General features: G+C 39.9%; 1 protein-coding gene across 1 annotated transcript in view; it reads left to right on the forward strand.

Moving 5' to 3' along the window:
* Window positions 1-23697, forward strand: part of MAMDC2 (MAM domain containing 2) — a 184925-nt gene that overhangs the window by 66293 nt on the left and 94935 nt on the right. The window contains exon 3 of the mRNA XM_007938422.2: window positions 22077-22348. Within this exon, the coding sequence (XP_007936613.1) occupies window positions 22077-22348 (272 nt within the window). The remainder of the gene's footprint in view (window positions 1-22076; window positions 22349-23697) is intronic.

Consider the following 23697-nt stretch of genomic DNA (forward strand, 5'->3'; position numbering starts at 1 on the left):
GTTGGGCAATCCTACTTCCGTAGTGATACTGCCTCGGAAACCCAAGGAGGGGTCGCTATGAGTCAGGGCCGACTCGATGGCAAACAACAACAACAACAACACTATGCCTGTGCCAGATAATCTTACTTGGGATTATCTCATTTACCAGCAAAAATAAAAGATACACTTCCTGGACATAACTAGACTATGAAAGCCCTGGTGAGGTATTTGAGATGGGTGTGACTTAGGTTTAATGGGCATGGAAAATGCAAAGAGAAGGAGCATATGGTTATAGGACTTCTGATCTTACCTCTTAATACAGATAATGAATGATCAGAGATAAAGAATATGGAGAAAATAGTAACCATTTCAAGTGGTTGATGTAAAGCTCAAATAAGAATATAAGTAGCATTGCTATGTAAACTGAAGAAAGGTCTATGAGTTATAGCTGTTAGTTTTCTAGAATAAAAAAATTCTTTAGGTATAAAATGCTTCAGAAGCTGTCTTCAAACTCTGAGCTTCAGTATACTATAATTTTCTCATGGTTTTCTAAGTTTGTTATTCACATATCAGAAAATTTGGTGAAAAATATGAGAAAGTACTTTGGCCTTCTCAGCTAATGTCATCAACTTTTTATACTTTTACTTAAATTGTTTCTGTATTGGAGTGTTACTGTCTTTTAACCTCTGCAAGAATACTGGAGTGCTCGTAATATGTTTTTTTCTTTATAGAGATCCTCTGTCTTTTAATCCAAGAATTCAAAGAAGTGGCTGAGCCTCTATTTATCTGAAGGGAAAACCAAGAGCTCTTTCATCTTATGTTTAGGGAGTCTGCCACAAGTGATTTAGCAGGTTTAGGTGCATGTCTGGCAGGATTACTATTGGAGGGCTGGTTAAAAACAAGACCAATCACAGAAGTTACCTTTCTTTTAAGAGAGGCACTCTCCTTTTCCTTCAGACCTACAAGCTTCAGAAGCACTTTCCACTATCTGGTTCAGTCTTGACATCTAGTACAATGCCACCTGCAAAGTTAAATTTTCTAGTACATTCTTACCCCAGGAGCAATGTTCAAAATATCAAAAAGTGTATTTTTAAAAAAGCTACAATGGGTGTCTAGAAGACACCATTTTTTGACACTGAAATTTCAAAACATTTATCTCCTAGCATCGCCTACTGAGAGTTAAATTAACAAAACGGAAACTGTTGTTGTTGTTAGGTGCCATTGAGTTGGCTCCAGCTTGTAGTGACCCTGTGTACAACAGAACGAACCCCTGCCCCATCCTGCTCCATCCTCACAGTCCTTGCTCTGCTTGAGCCCATTGTTGCAGCCACTGTGTCCATCCACCTCATTAAGGGTCTTCCCAATTTTCACTGACCCTCTGCTTTGCCAAGCATGGTACCTTTAGGAAACTTAGGGCATTTTATCTTGAGTAAAATCAGAATCCAGAATAGCCAACATGACTATCTTTTGAAATTGAGCAGTGGCCAATATTATCTTTTTCCAAGAATGAGAACAATTTTCAGATACAAATCAGTGATTTGTCCATTTGAAGCCCATGCTTCTTTCTTTATATTCATACTATAATTGGTGGCTTAGCAGTAAAGAATATAATTCAGCAGTTTCATTTTAAAGTGTATTATCTGTGGGATTCTCTAATTTTTGTATTATAGAGTTAGTTATATTTGTTTTGGGCTGAATTTTTAGAAAATAGTTCACATTTCACAAGTTTTTAAGAAAATGTTGTTTGTACTATAATCAAAGCAATAAAGGGTACTGTAGTTCAGGGGAGATTTTCTTCTTGGATATAATATGTCTCCAAGGTGAAGGCAAGTCCTGTCTGATAATTGATCACTTATGACAGCCTGTTTTATTAAAGAGCAATAGCAAATCATCAGGCCAAAAGGGACTTGCAACTGAAGACAAAGATGTATTTCTCACTGAAAGGAGCCAGCAAGCTTCCGGTCAGGCCTTGCGTTCCATTCATTTGGCTTCTTTCCTCCTTACTCGTGATTTCCTCTTTCTTATATCCCTTGTCACAAACCAAAACACAGCCTGCTGGTGACCTGAGGACAAGACTGAGATGATTGCCCCTCGGTGCTCTCAAGTTTAAAATGATTAATGTGGATTTAAATAGTTATTGTTACCAAGCAGATTCATTAGCCAGACATAATTAAAATATGAAAACCACATAAAGGAATACATGATTCCATTCCAGTCAAGATGAGCATATTCTGGCCTTACCCCTAATTAGCTGAGAAATATAAGACAAGTGGATAGAGAAGTTGGAGTCAATGAATTTTCATATCTGTTCTAACATTAATATTTTGTGATTCCAAAGAACCATTGATCCTCTAAAATAAGGCATATAAAGAAACCCAAGTAGGTATAGGTATCTGTGACTTGAGTTTCCCCTAATATGTCAAGTCCTTCTTGGCTGCAAACTATCAACTGGAATCTTCTTTCCTCTCTTGGTACTCTATCAACTTATATACTTTGTGACTAGTTTTAGTGAAGTGGAGGACTCATAACTTTTAAATCTCTTACTTGAGTTGTTTATGTCCCTCACTGTGAGGTCTGACATTCCCATTTCCTGTTTAGTCAAATTGTTATGTTGGAGCTTGGCTATAGTCTTTGAAGAGTTACCAGCCAAACAGCTCTCACTCAAGGTGATCTGACTTAAGATCACCAAAAGGAGTAATAATGTCATGAGTGTCAGTTTTATTTGCTTCTATGTCCCTAGGGCCTAGAATAATGCCTGGCACAGAGTAGATGCTCAGTAAACATTACTGAATGAGTAAACTCAGAGATGGTGCCATATCATCATGTCTTGGGCTCCACATAGTGATAGTCTCACATGGAGTAGGTGTCTTCAATAATATTCTTTGTGTTCCTACCCCACCATTATTCCACTTACAATAGGTTTCTCTTCTTTCTGCCTGATTCCTTTCTCATGTTAATTCTATAGAAATTTCCTATTGTCTTGATTAATTATCTAAATGCCTTGTTTTCAATTTAGTAAATAAACTATTTGGGATGAGTTTGATTTTCCAATTATTGATACAATCCACTGTCACCATAATGCAAATGCACCCAAAGACCTTTGAGATAAATGATATTGCTATCAATCTTTGAACCAAAAGACTTCAGGGTCTACCAGTGAGGAGTCAACTGAAGGCAACTTTTCTCCCTGTAACAGTGTTAGTTGATGGAGAATAAAGTAAACAGATACCTGAAAGCCATGGCCAGGGAGTTCTATAATCGTGAACTTTACTGTATCTGAAGTTGTAGTAATGGGAAAATTTGAACTTGTTTTAATATAGAACTTCAATACATCTAATAAATGCATGATTCACTATATCCCACCTCCTACAAATATCGGTATCTAAAAGGGACAATATGGAATCAAAGGTGAACATTAACATGTTAAAACTGTACCGCAGGGCACCTTACCATCACAGTAATGTTGGTCTTGGAAACTTCTGTTACCAAATTAGATGGGATAAAACTTCTGGAAAACAAATGCTCCCACCTCCCCATCACCAAAGAACATTTTACTTAAGGGCATGGACACTATCCCTAGGGCTTTAACTCAAATATTCCAGTTGGATATTGTAAATGGTTCCCCTAGACTCCAGGGGCCAAGTTCATTCCATCAAGGGGTGGTGCCAACTGGGAAGACCTGGGCCTTAGAGGAGGAGAGCCTTCATTTCTGATTTGTCAAAGCACTTCTTGTCCAGGGAGCTATCCAAGGTGCTGTCTGAAACTCCCTGCCATCCAGTAGATCTGAATGTTATGTCCCAGTGTTAATAAATATTTCTGCCTCCCTTGAGCCAACCTCTCCTGACTTTGACTAATCCCAAAACCAGCTGTCTTTCCCAAATTGGACCTTCCAGGCCACTGCTTGCTTCCAAATCCTGAGACATACTCTGACGCATTCATAGCTTGTCCCCAACTAACCCTTTGCCTGTCTCTTCTCTTTACCTCTGCCTAGCCTAACTGAACAACTGTCCTCTCTTAAGGTTGGTGACACATTCCTCAACCTGGGTTATGTGTGCCTGCAGCATATGTCAACAAAGTGGTAGAAATCAGAAGTTAATCAGTAAGAGAAATTAAACCCCAAGTTATATATACTTATTTTAACTTTACTATTTATATAACCACTCCTCGGAAGGAAGATAGGGCAATCTACTTCCGTAGTGATACTGCCTCGGAAACCCAAGGAGGGATCGCTATGAGTTGGGTCCGACTCGATGGCACATAACAACATTTATATAGATGGCATCACTTATGTACTGTTGGGAAAAAAAATACTTCTCTGATGAAAAAACCTCTAGTTATACAGAGACTAAAAAGGCAAATAGAAAAGCAATATTCATTCTTAATTTGTTATCTTGCAGCATGCTTGTTAAGGTAGCATTAAATATTCAGCTACTATTGAAAGGATCAATATTATTCTTAGAACATATTTTTGTTATAAGACTTTAGTTTCATGCACAATTTTTACCTGAAACAAGGCAAAGAAGATTGATTAGCTTTGCCTTAAACTCAGAGGTTAATTTCTGACTACAGAGGTGTATGGCACACATTCTATCAATTCATGCCAAAATTTCTTTTTTAAGATATATTTTCTAAAGATTTTGAAATTCCAAGTTTATGTTCAGTGTCAAAACTTGCTTTTAATATATTTTTCAAAGTAATCATAATAATTCAGGTTTGCATAAAATGATTTTTTATGCTTTCATAAAAATGATCATCTCTCTTGACACACTACAATGTGTGTGTTGTCTCTTAAAAAAAACAAAAGCAAAACCCATAGCAACTTAGAACACTGTGGTGGATGGACACACAGTAGGTGTTGTGCAGTTGATTGTTTAATAAGTGCTCTCTGTTTTCTCAGCTTCTTATACAATAATCATATTGTCTCCAGAGAGAGAAAAATAAACAAATCTCTAAGCACACCACCCTTTATTCTATGTATCTAAGAGGAGGTGGCCCGCCTTGAATATTACCAGTGGTGTTTGTATTGGCATTTAAGGCAGAATTAATGGCTAAGGAATCATCCATATTCCTTTTCCCAACCCCTTGTATGACCAATGACCCATATCTCTGACAGTTCTCAAAATTAGGAATGCAGATCGTAGCCATTATCAATTTTTCAGTCTGCGAAAAACTAATGAACCCACTGAGGATTGAGTTCTTGACCTTGGCTTCTGACCAACTCCTAACATAGAATAGAAAATATTAACCAGACATCACATTCTTACTGGGCCCCAGCTGACCCTTTGCTCAATTTAGACTTCAATGTAAACAGAACTGGGGTGGCCAAGTAATCCATTTTAATAATGGAAACCATTCTAACAACAAAACCTTTTGAGAACCTGGAATGTAATATAGATAAGAGGAGAGCTAGTCACACAGAAGGAAGTCTGGGGCCCTGGATACCTATTATCCTCTCATTGCCTGAGGCACTTCAGGGCTGCACAGAGCTCTGTTTGCGAACAACTGATTGTCCAATTCCTTTATTTTATTCCAGATGAGGAAACTGGGCCTGGAGAGGTCAACCTCAGCTAAGCAGGGGTAAAGTTGAGATAAGTAACTGGTCTCCTGGCCACATTCTACTGTGCAGTTCACAACCTCTACCTCATCTCTTTCCCCTTTCCCTGTTTCTTCATGGTTGAAACCATTATATTAGGTGCTCACTCTGACTTATGTATTGACAAGGTTTTGTCCCCAAGTAAATAATGCTATAATTCAAACTGGATTAAACTAAAGAAGGACTTTACTGCCTAATGCAAATTTAAAAATTCAGAAGCATCTGGCTTCAGGTCTATGTAGGGGCTTAAAAAATGTCATCCAGCTCTATTTCTCTCTCTTCAGATCTTTTGGCTCTTCCTTCTGTTGTGCTGGCTTCATTTTCAAAGCCTTCAGCAGTTGGAGGCATTCAACATTCTTACAGGTAATTGTTCCAGTGGAAAGAAAGCTTCTCTTTCCCAATCCAAACCAAAACCCATTGCCATTGAGTCAACTCTGACTCATAGCAACCCTACAGGAAAAAGTAGCACTGCCCCCATAGGGTTTGCAAGGCTGTAAATCTTTATGCAAATTAACTTCCACATCTTTCTCCTGTGGAGCAGCTGGTGGGTTCAAACCACCAGCCCTTCAGTTAGCAGCTCAACAACCAACCACTGTGCCACCAGTGCTCCATCTCTTTCCCAATAGCTCTAACAAAATTCTCCTAATTGATCCTCACTTACCTGAGTCAGATCATGTGCTCATCTCTGAACCAATCACTATGGCCATCCAGTTGATTCTGACTCAAAGTAACCCCCTTTGGGTTTCTGAGGCAGTAAATCTTTATGGAAGTAGATTGCCCAGTCTTCCTTCCATGGAGTGGCTGGTGGATTTGAACCACCAACCTTCTCATTAGCAGTCACATGCCTTAGGCACTGTACCACCAGAGCTCCTTGTGGCTAAAGAAAAGGTTTAAATAATATTATTGGTCAAGCCTGAATCATGTGGCCACCCCTGGAAAGGATGTAATGGGGTCAGTCCCACTCTAACCACTTGGACTGAAAATAAGGAATGATAGGTTCCCCAAAAGGAAAGCAGTGCTGTTAGCCAGAATTGTGGGGAATGTATGCTGGGCAGGTAAAAAATGGCATGCATGTGCTGCAACATCCTTAACTGCTAATTGGCCTGTAAGGATGATACTTGAAACAGGTGAGAGGGCTCACAACAGACCTACCTGCCTTGTTGTTGGACACCAGACTCCTCTCTGTTATGGATGTTTTTGTTTTATTATTGATAATTTGGGGAGTAGGCAGGGATTTCTTGGTTTTTCTGAAAAACATGGAATTTATATATAAGCTAATTTTTTGGAGAAAGTTTGGTAGAAGTGTCCAGATAATCCATTTATAAGTCTTACCACATTTGCATGTATTTGGTTGGAGAAGGATGCAACAAAGTCAGACACATTCCAGAAATATCTCTAAATAGTATACTGTGCTGCCAACCCCAAATTGCTCTGCCCTCCTGCCTTAAAAGTACAAGTAGGCGATTTTTTTTCTTCCGTTTCCCCCAGGCCAGTGTGTTCTTACTGTCAAATGGAGCAAGGGTTGCAGCTAAGTCAATTCAGGTGTGCACTGTCAGGCAACTTCTGGAAGGAAAAGATTTTCCTTTAGGATTCCTAGGTGAAGAAATAATAACAGGGGTAGAAGAACAATATTGCCTCAGGATTTCCTGGTGTTAGTTCTATTCAGCTGGATTCTAATTAGGGCTTTAAGTATAGATATTTTAGGAGGCTGGGTGATGGAAACAGGGACCTGAGGTCCAGAAACTTTACTTGTCCCAATTCTGCAATGGATTGTCTGGTTAACCTTGATCTAATTCCTCAGCCTCTCTGAGCTTTAGTTTCCAAGACTTGAAAATGAAAGTTTGAAAATATAATAATAACTAACTTTTCCATGAATTAATATTTCCCAAAGTATAGTATGCATAGCATGGTAGTTTACTTTACGGGGTACCTGACCTTATTATTTTTTTATTTTACTAATTATGTGTGTGTTTTTATGTATACTAGATTAACTAGCACAGAAATTCCCAGATTTCATGCAAATATTCTTAAGGAGCCAGCTAAAATAAATATTACATTTTTCAAAGGTGAGTATGTTTTATGTGCTGTTGAGTCGGACCCGACTCATAGTGACCCCTCCTTGGGTTTCCAAGGTGGTATCACTATGGAAGTAGTTTGCCCAACCTTCCTTCCGAGGAGTGGTTGGTGGGTTTGAACCGCCTGCCTTCTGGTTAGCAGTCAAGTACCTTAGGCTCTATGCTACCAGAGCTCCTAAGGTGAGTGTGGCAAAAGAAAAATAGTAATATTAGTACCATTGATACAGTGATATAAAAAATTCCTGAACGTAATACATGAATGACAGAATATGAGGAAATTCTGGTATACATGACCTCAATATAATAAAAAAGAAATTCTAGGTAGAGTACTGTTATAATGATTTGACAGATATGAAACCTGAAGCCATGCTTTATTGGGAACTTATACTACAACATGAGCAGTACAAGATATTTCCCATGCATAATACTATTAAATTTTGCACAAACATCCCTTTGGAATACATATTATTGTCCTCATTTTACACTTGAGGAACTGAGGCTTGGGAGAGCCTAATCAACTTGCCTGAGATCACACAATGATCAGCTGAGCTATTATTCAAACTCAGTGCCACCTGATTCCAAAAACCATCTTCTTCCTACCAGCCCTCATTAAAATATACTGAGAGTCAGTTGTGATAAAACCAAAGGATGAGAGGGGACATCAGAAAAGTTGTTCCCAAGCCTGGCTTGACTTTATAAGGACCCTGAGAGATTTCAAAATTGTGGTGTAGTTGGGTGACAAACCAATTCAATTTGCCTGGGACTGAGGGTTTCTGGAGACATGGGCTGATGTCTAGGCTGTACTGCAGACCTAGGCTTTGGTATTTTAGAGGTCCCTAGGTGATTCCAATGTGCATACAAGGTTGAGAAACACCGGAAGTAGATAGCATGCTGGGTCTTGAACTCAATAAAGACTAGTTTACAAGTGAGGACTTCTCTATCAATGTGATTGTGGTTAGTTGCATAGACACCAAAAATCTATACCAAACTCACTGCCATCAAGTCATTTCTGACTCATGGACACTCTCACTGGGTTTCCAAGGCTGTAAATCTTTATAGAAGCAGATTGCCTCATCTCTCTTCCATGGAGCAGCTGTTGGGTTTGAACCACCAACCTTTGGTTAGCAGCCAAATCTCAATCAATACACCACCAGAATTCCTTTACATAAACACATACACAGTGATTCATTTACTTAGGTGCAAAACCCCAGCTAACTGTGTAAAACAGACATGAGTGGAAACAGGGATCAGGTTTGATGTGGGAAGGACATGGAATGGTGCTGGTTTGTAATATGTTAAAACTGGAAAACCAAGCCAGTTGCTGTCGAGTGGCTTCTGACTCATGGCAACTCCACGTGTGCAGACAAGAACTGCTGCATAAGGTTTTCAAGGCTGTGACCTTTCGGAGGCACATCACCAGACCTTCCTTCTGAGGCACCTCTGGGTGGATTCAGACCACCAGCCTTTCAGTTAATAGTTGAGTGCTTAACCGTTTGCACTGTCCAGGAACTCTTGTGGTATATTAGACTGCCATATTCGAGAAGACTCAAGATTGTCTAAGTCAGCAGTTTCCAAGCCATCCCTGAGCTCAAAGAACAAGCTCCAGGGACTCTTGTAAGGGAGTTTATTGGGAGGGAACAAGATTAGGGAGCAAAATTGACCTAGGCAACAAATGACTATATCAAACTAGGTAGTCTACCTGGCACTGACAGCTGTATTTCTTTGCTTTATTAGTAGATGGACTTTTGTGTTCAATTCTATTTGTAAAACAAATTTTAAAACCATTGCTATAAGCCAGATCCGTCATTTTATAGATATTATGGAGTTTACTTTCACTTACACATTTCTTTCTCTTCATTATTATGTTCAGACCATTGTAAGTCACATCTTTTCTGTAATTCAACAAATGAAAGGTGATTACCTCCATAGCCATATTTTCTTTTTAAATGAAATATTCTTGTTCCGCCTTGCTTTTCTGCTGTATCCAACAAACCAAAACCCACTGCCGTTGAGTCAATTCCGACTCATAGCGACCCAATAGGACAGAGTAGAACTGCTCCATAGGGTTACAAATTCTGTAATCTTTACAGAAACAGACAGCCTTATCTTTCTCCTGTGGGGAGACTGGTAGGTTCAAACCACCAACCTTTCTGTTAGCAGCTGAGCGCTTGACCTCTGTGCTACAAGGGCTCCTTACTATTGGTATGTTCTTGTTGTTTTTAGGTGTCATCTGGTCGGCTCCAACTCATAGCGAGCCTGTGTACAGCAGAATGAAACACTGCCTGGTCCTGTGCCACCCTCAAAATCCTTGCTATGCTTGAGCCTATTGTTCCAGCCACTGTGTTAATCCATCTTACTGAGGGTTTTCCCTTTTCGCTGACCCTCCACGTTACCAAGCACAATATCCTTCTCCAAGGACTGCATTGTACAGTAGGCATAAAATGCAAAATCTGAAAGAATAAAGTACAAATCTCTCACTGCCATCGAGTCAGATCCAACCTATAGTGACCCCTCCTTGGGTTTCCGAGGCAGTATCACTACGGAAGTAGTTTGCCCAATCTTCCTTCTGAGTAGTGGCTAGTGGGTTTGAACTGTCAGCCTTCTGGTTAGCAATCAAATGCCTTAGGCATTATGCTACTAGAGCTCCTAAAGTACAAATAGAAGTTATATATATATGTGTTTGTGTGTGTGTGTGTGTGTATTAAAAAAAAAAAAAAAAACAACTCACTACTGTTGAGGTGATTCAACTCATAGAAACGCCTCCCTGGGTTTCCAAGGCAGTATCACTACGAAACTAGATTGTCCAATCTTCCTTCTGAGTAGTGGCTGATGGGTTTGAAACGCCAGCTTCTGGTTAGCAGTCAAATGCCTTAGGCAGTATGCCATCAGAGGTCCTTGTATATATATATGTGTGGAGCTCTGGTGGCATAGTGCCTAAGGCATTTGACTGCTAACTAGAAGGCTGGTGATTCAAACCCACCAACCATTCCTTGGAAGGAAGATTGGGCAACCTACTTCCGTGGAGATATCCCCTTGGAAACCCAAGGAGGGGTCATTATGAGTTGGGACCGACTCAACAGCAGTGTGTTCAGTTTGGCTTTGGTTTTATATATATATTCATATTTATTTACTTGTATCACAGTGAACTTTTCATAGGCATTCCTGTTTAAATCTGGTTTGAGCAAAGCTGAAATGTGTATAACTCCTCTTGTTTGGCAAAATTGACTTGTATAATGCATGAGCAAGAATATTCAGCTGTGCTCTCAACAGTGTTATTAGTGAAATTGGGAAGACAGAGAGGTAGAGTTCCTTGGAAATCAAAATAAGAAAGTTTCCTTGTGAATGGACCCATGTTCTACAGTCAAAGAATACTTTTTTCCTTCCAGATGTACTTGGTAAACTTGCAGTGAATTCAGTTATCTGTTATCCCCTAATTTCCTTGTCTTAGGAGCTCTGGTGGTATAGTGCCTAAGTACACCATCAGAGGTCCTTGTATATGTGTGTGTGTGTGTATACACACACACACACATATATTGGGAGCTCTGGTGGCATAGTGCCTAAGGCATTTGACTGCTAACTAGAAGGCGGGCGGTTCAAATCCACCAGCCACTCCTTGGAAGGAAGATTGGGCAATCTACTTCTGTAGAGATACCGCTTCCAAAACCCAAGGAGGGGTCGCTATGTCACTATGATTGGATCTGACTCCACAGCCAAGGAATGTTGTCCCCACCTGGCAAGTCATGTAGTGAAAGCTGTGTTCTTGGGGTGATCTTTGATAGAACAAACAGTATCAGGTAGTGCAAGCTTTTACTTCTTTATTCAATACTCTGTAAAGTGAATCTCCCTCTCCAAATATCCCATAAGCTTTCATTGTGAGTTATCACTCAGTTCTCTGTTGGTAGTTGCTAAGGTAAACTTCTCTTCTAGAACTGACACTGGGGCCAGCAGGGTTTAAGGCTACATCCTTCCCAGGCTCTATGACAAAGGGTGGAGAGAACATCTGTGGTATTAGTTTCACATGTAGGCAGATTATTTTCACCAGAGATTGCCTTATCGAACTTATTTTACTTCCACCAGGCTTAATGCTTTGTGATCTTTTAAGACTCCTTTTGCAGTGTTAGCCATGATGTGAGAAAGTTTCCTTCTTGTCAGGGGGAAGCAAAATGGCATTTAAGACTTCTAAGCAATGCTGACCTCATCACCTCTCAATGTATATCTGATCTCTGTACTTTAGAACTCCTCAAAATGATTGGAAGCTGATAAAACTATAGTTTTCTTTAATTTAGAAATGCCACACATTGAAAACATTTTCTGAATGCTTCCCAAATAAACTCTGCTTTTGAGAAAGGCGAAGAATTGTGCATTTAACAATCCTTTGTGAATCTTGACATAGTAAGAATTTATGTTTCACAAATATTAACAGTGGGAGCAAATATGAAAATATTAAGTGTAGCATGAGTTGCCAGTGAAGTTACAATTCTCACTAAATATCATGTTTCCTAGAGTAACAGTAAATTTAGTCATTGTTATGAAATTCAAGCCTAATGAAAGATCTCTATAATGAAAAATAATTTTAATATATCTTTTATCTATAATCATTTTTTAAAAAACTATTATCAGGAAGGAGTTTGCTCATTTATTTAAAAATATAGAAAGCATCCACTAGGAGCCAGGCAGACATGGTATTTACCCTTCTATGCTTAAAAATGAAGTATACAGATGAGTAATCAAACAAATATGAATTCAATTTACACTGATACTAAAAGAGCATTTAGAAGGGGTATCAAACCAAGACTGGAAGTAAAGGTTAGCAAAGGCTGCCTAGAAAAGGCGTATCTAAATAAGACTACTATGCACAGTTGTATAGGTTACATACTGCATAACTGTACTTTATGGTTCTGTTAAGCTAAAGACCTTGATGAAGTGTTGGAATGAGCTAGGAAAGGAGGCAGGAAGTAGTGGAGTGGAATGTGCAAGGGGAAAGAGATTCAAGAGTATCCCAGGTAAAGGGAACAACACGTAGGAAGCAACAGAGTACATGATACCTTTGCCTAAGAATAACTAAAGCAAATTCTGTGGCTGACTGCAGTGTAGTAAATTAATTAGTGTGGCTTTTCTAACCATAAGTCTTTGTAAACTCTGTGGTGGAATTTGCCATGAGCAACTAAGTAGCTCCTGATTGTCAAAGTTATCCACCTGGGGTATTTTTGTTAAAAGTGGCATGAAGCAATCTTCTGGGAAGTTCTCTCTCTCTCAGGTGTATAGAATTCTGATGTTGGGATTGATTAGTTTGGCCACTCTGCCAGGCTCAAAAGGAGCCCTCCTACAGGCAGAAGGAGTCTTTCTGACTGCTGGCTGAGAAAGACATGCTGCTGAGAAAAATGTGCTCCTGAGAGACACGCACTTCCTGAGAGAGAGACGAGAGAGACACGCACTTGCTGAGAGAGAGACTACTAGCTGCTATGTGAGATGGCCAGGTGCAAGAGACTGAGTGCATTTCTGAACTTGAATTGTAGCCTGTTGCTTCCCTAATAAACTTCATAATCTGTGAGTTCTGTGTGGCCACTGCAGCGAATTATCAAACCCACCAAAGAGGTGGTGGGTGCTGTGGGAGGAATGGTTGGTGAAAGGGCTGGAGGGAGGCAGCATGTCTGGCCTCACAGGAATAGGCCTTAGGCTACTGGTTCTGTCTTCCTCTTGTGGGGTTAGAGGAGGTCAGAAGATGGCGACTCCCTGCCCCTTTGAGATTGCCATGTAGAGTATTCAGGACTTGGGGAATTCAGAGTAAAAGGAAGTATCAAGGAATGCAGAGGAAAAGAATATTTCAAGATGAGAAAGCAGTCAAAAAGGTGTGTGCTGCTCCTGTATGATGTTAGAAGTCAAAAGAAAGACCATCTACAAAGTGAAAAGTGCTACAGACTTTCTGGGGCAATTCACTCACTCCTGACAAGCAAAGCACACCAGGTGTCAAATCAGTTACTAAATCAATTAAAGAAAAGGTTTGGACAATATCTGTCCCATAGGGTTTTCTTCCAGGACCAGGGCAGAAATTACTAATCAATAGGGCTTACTCTGTTCAGTAAGTCTGCACTGGGCCTCACAATTTTCCTCAATTCTAATCATAAATGGCATACAGAAGAACTCTTCCTTGGCACTAATAAATATTAGGGCCTCTTTTGGCTCTAACATGTTAAGATTCTGTCGAGGTTCCGCAGTTGTAGGCTAAGTACTGTGTCCATTGGAGAGAGGAGCAAATTCTTATTTATAAATGAATTTGGAACAGAAGATATTTTAAATGTTTTTTTCTCATTTTGGAGATTGTTGTTAGTTGCTGTCAAGTCATCTCTGGCTCATGACACCTTTGTATATAACAAAGAAATTTTGCCCAGTCGTGTGCCATGTTCATGATCAATGGTATGTTTGAGCCCGATAAACATTATATAACAATGACTGAAGTTTAATGGATTTCCTGAGTGAGGTGACATTGACTAAGAATAGTGGCAACACTAAAAGGTCAATTTCCACAGCATGAGGAAGTGTTTACCCTACCCATAGCCCTGAGTGCTGGGGTGGCACTGAAGTCATACTGGGTAATTCTATACTGCTCTTTAAATGCATGCTTTCCTTTTCCTTAACCAAAGCTATAGTTGAAATGTTCTCTAACCCCAGAGCATCTTTGTTGTACTAGAGAACGTTTCATTCTGGGAGGGGTTTCTTACCACTTGGGATCAAAATAGGACTGCAATTGCTATTCAGTCCTGCTCAATTATATATCATTTTGCCCATGACATTTCAAAGGCAGGACCTGCCTATAAAGTTGTACTGTAAATTAACCATCCTCAGTATATTGATTTCTAAAGGAATTTAGATTTAAACTTAGACTTCTTAAATCTCATTCATCTCTTTGTCCATGTAAACTAACCCAAAGCCAGAGATTTCATGCGATTTTATGGAATGGGAATGAAGAGTGTCCTAAATCTATGTCATTAGGGAGCTTACATGGCAAGGAGAGGAAGGAAGAGAAACCATTCCCATCAAAAATACTGAATAGGGATGTGCCTTACAAAGCTCCATGGAGAGACTCTAATCCTTCATGGAGATTGGGAGCCTGGCAGACTTGTTTATGTTTGATTAGTATGGAGTACCCTGTTGTCCAGCAGCTAAGGATCCAAATCCATCAGGAAATGGATTACCCATAAGATGTGCATGTAATGCCTTTTGTTCAATCAAGTTAGTAGGTACATACTTAGACACTGGGCTGAAAGTCTGGGCTGTGCTTTGTTTGTGAAACTGATAGTGGTTTCTGGGTTGCCTTCATGCCAAGAGGCTCCCTAACCACCCTTCATCTCCACGTGGCCCCACTCAAAGCAGTGTTTACAGGAGATAGTTTGTGGCCTGCTCTGAGCCCAAGATGGTGGAGCCCATCTGATTGTTGTCACTAACAAAAGTACAAATGCCTTACTGTGAATCATCAGTTCTAAGTTGCACCATTGATTTGTTAACATCCTTTTGAGGAAAAACAGCTGCACTACTATAGGTCAACCCTAAGACTATTCCTTGATTTTAGAAAACTTGACATATTTAAAAACCTTTTAGTTTCGAGGCAATGTGGTAGTAAAGTTAATCTGATTATTGTGTTATCAGTAGGGAGAGTATTTGTAAAGAAGCCTGAGCAAGCTTCCATAAAGAAACATCCATCCCTTCAGGATTCTACTATATGGAGGAGTTGTTATTGTTAGTTGAAGGCAAATTAGCCCCGATTCATGATAACCCCATGCACAATGGAACAAAACATTGCCTGGTCTTGCACCATCTCCATAATGAGTTTGTGATCAAACTGTTATGGTGCCTAGGGTTTTCATTGGCTGATTTTCAGAAGCAGATTGCCTAGCTTTTCCTCCTTTTCTGTCTTAGTCTGGAAGCTCCACTGAAACCTGTTCATCATTATAGCAGTAGGCAGCCTCCACTGACAGATGTGTGGTGGCCGTGCCTGAGCTGCACTGGCCGGAAAGTGACCCCGGGTCTCCCACAGGGAAGGCAAGAATTCTACCCCTGAACCATCAGTGCAAAGGATGAGTGAGGAAAGCTTTCTTTATCTGTTTTAGGAAGGTGACTACAATTAAGAGAAGATAGTTAATAAAGGAAATCACCAGGGAAATACTTGAGAGGCAGCATGGTACAGGGGAAAATTCATGGACTTGGAACCAGCCTTTGGTTTACTAGCTGCAACCTTGGATAGTTTATTAATATTTGTAAATGTGTATCCTTATTTTAAAATTGGCAATCCCCACATCACAGGATTACTTGACATCATTAAGAGACAGAACGTATATCAAGAATCTAGTGCCTGGAGCATGTCAAATTTTAGTCCCCTATGAATGCTTGTCTCTTAATAGGTGATTTGAGATGAAAGCTATGTTCATCTTCTTATGACTAAAATTTTGATTCACATAAACCAAAAAAACCAAACTGAATGCTATTGAGTCAGATCCAACTCACAGCAACTCCTCCTTGGGTTCCCAGGACAGTATCACCACAGAAATAGATTCCCCAATCTTCCTTCCGAGGAGTGGCTGGTGGGTTTGAACTGCCAGCCGTCTGGTTAGCAGTCAAATGCCTTAGGTACTATGCCACCAGATCTCCTCTATGATTCATATAGTTAGTGATTTATTAAACAAACTATACAAGATAATAGTAAAATTGGAAACTTCAAACAGAGGTGAGAATAGATAAGATAGAACTTTATGATTTTTCTTAGATATTTTTGGGGCATTCTTCTGGCAGAAATGATTAGTAGATTTATAAATAATTGTGATCTGATTTTAAAAGATCAGATATTAGCAATCCCAAAGTTTAATATCATTTTTTACTTAAATAATGCAATTCTGCTCATTCTCTAATAAGCACAATCAACTGTTTGACCTCTTATGACCTATTGCATTATTGTGCAATATTATGACCATTGCATTTTCTGTGAATGTTCAAACATTTGGCCTTTTAATTACTTTTAAAAGTCTTTGATATGAAAACTATAAAGTTCATCAAAGATAAAATAGGGACAAACTTTGGGTTCCTAATTTATTGCATAAATAGAAAAACAATCCAATTCAAAAATTGGCAAAGGACAAAGCACTTTATCACAGAAGATATTTAGGCAGCCAACAAACACATGAAGAAATGCTCACAATCATTTGCTATTAGAGAGATGCAAATCAAAACAACAATGAAATATCATCTCACACCAGCAATAACAGGAAAGGTCAACAAGACAGAAAACAGTAAATGCTGGCAAGGGTGTGGGGAGAGTGGAACTCTCTTATACTGCTGATGGCACTGTAAAATGGTACAATCACAGTTGTGTGGTGCTTCCTTAAAAAGATGGAAATAGAAATACTATTTGATCTCTCAATCCCACTGCTACAAATATATCCTAAAGAATTGAGATCCAGGACACGAATAGATATATGCACACCCATGTTCACTGCAGCGCTATTTACAATAGCAAACAGATGGAAACAACCTAAGTGCCTGTCAGCAGATGAATGGATAAGCAAACTATGGTACATACACACAAGGGAATACTAAGCAACATCAAAGAATAATGAACAATCAGTGAATCACCTCATAATGTGGATGAAGTTGGAGGACATTATGCTGAGTGAAATAAGTCAATCACAGAAGGACAAATACTGTATGAGTCCATTATTATAAAAAGGTCAAGGACAGGTTTATACAGGGAAGGAAATTTTCTTTGTTGGTTACCAGGAATGGGAGGGGAGGGGGAAAAGTCTTTGACTCTTTCAGAATGTAACCTGATATGCACTGCCATCAAGTCTATTGGACTCATAGTGAACCCTTCTTGGGTTTCTGAGGTGGTTGTTGTTGTTATGTGCTGTGAAGTCAAACCTGACTCATAGAGACCCCTCCTTGGGTTTCCGAGGTGATATCTCTACGGAAGTAGATTGCCCAACCTTCCTTCTGCGGAGTGGCTGGTGGGTTTGAACGCCAGCCTCCTGGTTAGCAGTCAAATGCCTGGAGGCTGCAGTTCCTTGGAGACCTCCTCTCTCTCCACGATAAGAATCTGGTTCTTTGCAGAAATTTTATGAACTCTTGTTAGATGCTCTGTGTGTGTTCTTGTCTAGTCTGTTTTGATCACTTGATAAACCCTAGGGATGATTGTCGTAGCATAGACCACAGTTGGCAAATGGGATGGGAGCAGACTGGAAGATGCAGGGACCTAGAACAAGATGTGCCTAAAGGAGTAGAGTAGGGACTAGGGGAATGGACCCAGCTACAGATGGTTGGAGAATATTCCATTCAGTGGTCAGAGAAGTTGGTATTAGAAGCGTGGGGCAATGGGCAGCGGGTGGAACAAATATCTTTTAGTATTAGAGAGGTCCAGTATAAGCTGATGAATTGAGCTAAGCTTCAGGAAAATTATGGTGATTAGAAAAATAAGAGATGACATTAAGATCTTACCATGTCCCCTGAGGCATGGTGCCAAACTGACTTATTATTAGTTGCTGTCAAGTTGGCTCCGACTGACGACAACTCTGTGTATAACAGAACAAACATTACCTGGTCCATGCCATCTTCATGGTCATTGCTTGATTTGTGTCACTTTATTGTTTTGTTGTTGCTGTTAGTTGCTGTTGAATTGATTCTGACCCATGGTGACCCTATGTGTGCAGAGTAGAGCTGCTCCATAGTATTTTTAAGGCTGTGACTTTTCACAAGCAGATCACTAGGCCTGTCTTCAGAAGTGCCTTTGGATGAGTTTGAACTACCAACTTTTTGGCCAGTAGCTGAGCATTTAACCATTTGCACCTCTGGTAGGGTAGTGCCTAAGGCACTTGACTGCTAACCAGAAGGCTGGCAGTTCAAACCCATCAGCCAATCCTCGGAAGGTTGGGCAATCTACTTCCATAGTGATACTGCCTCAGAAACCCAAGGAGGGGTCACTATGAGTCAGGTCCGACTCTATAGCACATAACAACAATCTTTAAAACTCTGGTAAAATCAATATTTTAGCATCCCCATTTAACCAGTGAAGAACTTGAGTCTCAGATAGTGTAAGTAATTTGCCCAAAGTAATGTACTTTGTAAGTGGTATGGCCAGAATTTGAACCAACATCTGGCTGGCATGATAGCTGCACTATTAACCACTCTGCCCTGCTGTTTCCTACAGCAGGACTCGATCCAAGATAGGCAGACAATAAGGCATTCAGGAAGTCTGGCAGGAAGATCCTAGCCTGAAAAAAAAAAAAAAAAAAAAAAAGCTGCCCTAAACAAGGCAATGTTTTTGTCTTAGCTACACAAAGTATTAAGAGGAAAACAAAACAGAGATGTAGGTGTCATTATCAGACCTGGGTCACAAGGTTTCAGTCAAATCATTTCAGGCATAAATATGCTGAATCCTGCTTTTGATGATTAACCCTGGGTGAGAGCCAAAGGGCTCAGCTGTGAGGAAGAGAACTGCTGAGGATTGGAAGCCAGGTGAGGCCAAGCGTTAAAGTGGACCAAGTTACGGATTTTAACATTAAAGGGTCAATTAAGATGAATGAAGAAGAAGGCTCTTCTCGTATTAGCATTTAAAATGTGCTGTGATCTGAACAAATATCTGTGCTAAACCATATTAGGAAATTTGATTGGCAATTTATATTGTCAGTAAAAATGTCTCACTACCTCTGGGAAAATCAAACCACTCCTGCCCCTGATGATAAGAACAGAAATAATTAACAGTTCACAAGACAATTTACAAAGCGTTCTGTATACATCATTTCACCAGGTTTTTGAAACTACCCTTTAGATATGAAGTCACATCTTATTTGACTTTGTATTCTAAAGTCAGCATGACATAGATTAAATACAGTCAAAATGGCCCTTGAAGATTCTTTAAATTACACATAGAATACACTGTTCATGGTTTGGTATATATCATGCCATCCATTTCTAACCAATTTTCCTTTTTGTGTTGAAATATATACTTCTCAGTTTGAGCAGGAAATGAAGTAGCTTTCATTTAGTGGCTATTTGGAATTTGTATGAAAAATGTATTTCATGTGTATGTGTTGAAAGTGTTAATGTTGTTTTCAGTTTGTTTGTTTCCTGAGTGCAAAGCGATTTTCCAGATATTGAATAGATATATATGATGGGTCTCTACTCTTTTATTATCTCCATTTTGCAGATAAAGAAACTAATGACACAGTATATGCATGATAAAGATTTAAATCAAGGTCCTGGGTGGTATTCACTCCACCGCAGTCGCCCCAATGTGATCATCACACCTAAGTAACAGTGCATTTATTAGCTCGTAGAATTCCAGGCATGCTTAAGAGGAAAAAGAAGCACCCACAGTTCATGCCCTGGCCAAATTGCCATAGTACTAGTTCTGGAATTTAGACCTATGTGCATCAGAATAAAATTTGTTCCATAGTGTTTTCAATGACTGATTTTTGGTAAGTAGATTGACAGGCATGTCTCCCTAAGTGCTTCGGGGTGGATTTGAACCTCCAACCTTTTGGTTAACAGCTGAGCTCATTAACCATTTGTACTACTTAAGGACTCCCCTAACTCTCTGCTTCCTCGGAAAAGGTTTGCAGTGCTCTGGGCTCTCCATCCCTACTCTTACTACCAGCTTGCTTGGAGTCCCTTCTTTTGGGACAGTAGCAGAGAGTGGGGAAAGTAGAATAAACGTATACATTCTCTCATGTCACAGTGAAATGGCACTTTTATTCAAAAAAGGGTTGATATCAAAAGCCCAGCTTAGTACTTCAAAACCCAAGAGGCTCCACAGCTAGTAAATGTTAGTGAAACACTCAACTATGAGTCTAAATTGACTCTATGGCACCCAACAACAATAATGGCAGTGGTGGCAATTGCTGCAAGGGCCAGTTTTCTCCACAAGAGGAAGCCTGGGCTGTCATCAAGAAGCTGCTGCTATTTACAGAGTGGGTGGTTGCTATGTCAAGAAGACTGCCAGCTGGAGATAGATCTTGATCTTGAAACCCTTCAGCAGATAAGGAGGCTCCCTGAAGACAATGCCCTGTGATCAGCTGAGAGCCTGTTGGTCTGTGATCATACTCACCACATAGACAAGGATCATGGCTAAGATAAAGCATCTGAGGCAATAAGTGTGGGGGAAGGGACTGAAGAACATTAAGCAAGGAAAAGAGGTGTTATGGACCCTTTATAGTAAGAGTCTAGTGCTGGGAAACTCAAAGAATGAGGTAGGAGGTCATACAATGGAAAACAGCAGATTAATGGAGGCCTGAAAGGCAGTAGGTCCCCAGAGACCCATGGGAAGATCATACTACTGCCATACAAAAGCAGATGACCTGAGTTGAGTTTGGAAAGTTCAAGTTAGTGTTTGTGACTCCAATTCTTTTTTTTTCTTTCCATAGAAATGCGACCAGCAGAACACTTATTGATATTAAAAGACAGAGGGAGAGGGGAAAGGAGGAGAAAAGGGGGTTGGGGAGAGGAAAGCAGAAGGATGGGCACAGTGAGAAGGCAGAGAACACAGGGAAACGGGAGGAAGGAGGGGCTGAGGAAGAGATAGGAGGAGACAATGACTGCTATTCCCAGAGCTCACTGCTTTGCAAGCCCTGTGGCACGTGTTCTACATGCACTTTCTCATTTTGTTGTCAGAACTCTAAGATCTGGTCATGGAAGAGTCTAAGTGTGGGGGAGTTTTATTCCTAATGAAAAACTGGTTTACAATGAACTTTTTCTACTAAGGCCCCAAGAGCCAGGCTATAAAGATGTAAGTTACGTACACATTGTATCATTCTGTATGGGGGGAGCTATGGAAGGAGGTTGTTGTTGTTGTCTCTGTCTCCAACTCATAGCAACCCTATGTACAACAGAATGAAACACTGCTCAGTTCTGTGCCAGCCTCATGATCCCTACTGTACCTGAGCCCATCACTGCAGCCACCATGTTGAGTCCTCTAAGATATCCTGACTGGTCTTGGGCATTTCACCTATTCACCTATTCATGCTGCTCCTCCAGGTTCTGCCCCCTCTTATCCAGGGTTCTCAAACTCATGTACATATGGGAGTCAGGGAGATGGAACACAATGTGGTAAGTACGCTGGGTGTAAAATAATAAAAGGGAACAGACACTTGGCTTTATGTCAAAGGTTAATAGAGAATGATGGCGATTATAGCAAAATGGAGACCACATGGCACCCTCTTTAGAGGCAGCACTACTCACTTCCAGCCTGTTGTGGGAAAGCAACCTCAGTGTTGCCAGACCTCCTAATTTTTCCCAAGACAGAGATGTAATGTTAAGACGATATGCAGTGGGCCAAACAAAATGCATCTGTAGGCTTTATCTGTCTTCAGATTTTCTAGACCACAGTTATGTATTTTGCTGAGTTGCAAACATAAGATTGAGTCCTTCTCTTTGTTCCTTTATTTTCCCAGGCCATTACATTTATGTTGACACCTCATTTGCCAAGCAAGGGGAGAAAGCTGTGCTGCTCAGTTCGGATTTACAGGCCGAAGAATGGAGCTGCCTTCGCTTGGTCTACCAGATAACTACATCTCCAGAGTCTCTATCACATCCCAGCAGGTTGAACCTCTATGTGAGGTTTGAAGATGAAAGCTTTGACCGCTTGCTTTGGTCAGCTAAGGAAGCTTCAGATAGCTGGCTAATAGCCAGCCTGGATTTGCAAAACAGCCCCAAGAAATTCAAGGTTGGTGGAGTTTAGGAGAAAGGGACAGAGTTTAGTATGTGTGCTTTATGCTATTCTGAGATCTTATGAAAACTACAGCCTTTTGAGGTTAGTTACTTCTTATGTTAGGATGTGATGCTTTATAGGAGACACATTATAGAAGAATATCAGTAATGTAAATTAGTATTGTGTTTATTGATTCATTAAAAGAACCTCTTCCTGAATTTCTTTCTCATCTATTTAAAGGACTTCTTTAAGAATATAAGTGACATTAAACCAACTCTTGGAATGGAATGGAAATTGGGCGTCAAGGAGAATTCTCATTTCTTATCATTTTGTTGTTTCACCCTTCCTTCCTTGTGTGTAGTATGTGTTTGTGTTATCTTCCTAATGGTTTGTTTGCTATACTTTTTGAATAAAATATTAAATGTAATGAAAGGAAAATGAAAATATTTTGAAAAATCATAGATACTTAAAGGGTATGTTTTGTTTCCTTTCATTATGAAATTATTCCTTCAGAAGTGTTAGAAAAGGAAGGTAGAGAGTGTAAGACAAAGCTGGGTATGGATTGGGGTGGGAAAGGAGGATGGGATCTGCACTTACTTGGCCCTGAGGCATGATATTTAGTGAGAATATGAGAATATTCATTGAGGACACAATGAATCCTTCAAGAAAACTCTCCTCATACCTAACCTCCTTTCAATTCCCTATCCCATTCTTCTTCAAAAAATTTTTGAAATGCTGTACTATACCTCCTTCATGCTTGGACTCTCACCCTGCCAGGTGGTAGCATGGATGATGAAGGGAAGGTGCATTGGGGGAGTCTTAGTTTCCCCTATTTTACAATGCTCTCCAGCACAGTTGCAAAGTATCAGGTCAAAATCACCTAAGAAAAACCACAATTTTCAGAAATAGGACTGAATGTGAACTATCACAGTATTTGAAATCAGTCACACAAATTGTCATGCTCCCCACATAGCTAACCTGTTATTTGTGGAAGTTTTTCAAATTTTCTGACAACAGCAACTAGAAAGATTAGATAAGAAACTTAGGGGGCATAGAGTTTATATTAATGGAGGAGGAACAATTCATGAGAGGAGGGAGAGGAGAGTGAGAATGGTTGCACAGCTTAAAGAAAGTAATCAATCTCACTGAATTGTACATGTTGAAACTGTTGAATTGGTGTATGTTCTGCTGTGTATATTCTCAATAACAAGGACAAAATATAAAGTAAATTATAAAAAAAAAACATTAAAAAAGTGTTTTTTTCATATTTCCCATCCATATGAAAATTAGAGTTCATTTATGCACCTCCACCATCTTGTGTGAGATCTCCCACCAAGAAATCAGTCTGTGCTTCCTACCTTCCC

This window comes from Orycteropus afer, unplaced genomic scaffold, assembly GCF_000298275.1.
Source record: "Orycteropus afer afer isolate SDZICR_OR568_19922 unplaced genomic scaffold, OryAfe1.0 scaffold00005, whole genome shotgun sequence".
In the NCBI taxonomy this organism is placed as follows: Eukaryota; Metazoa; Chordata; class Mammalia; order Tubulidentata; family Orycteropodidae; genus Orycteropus; species Orycteropus afer.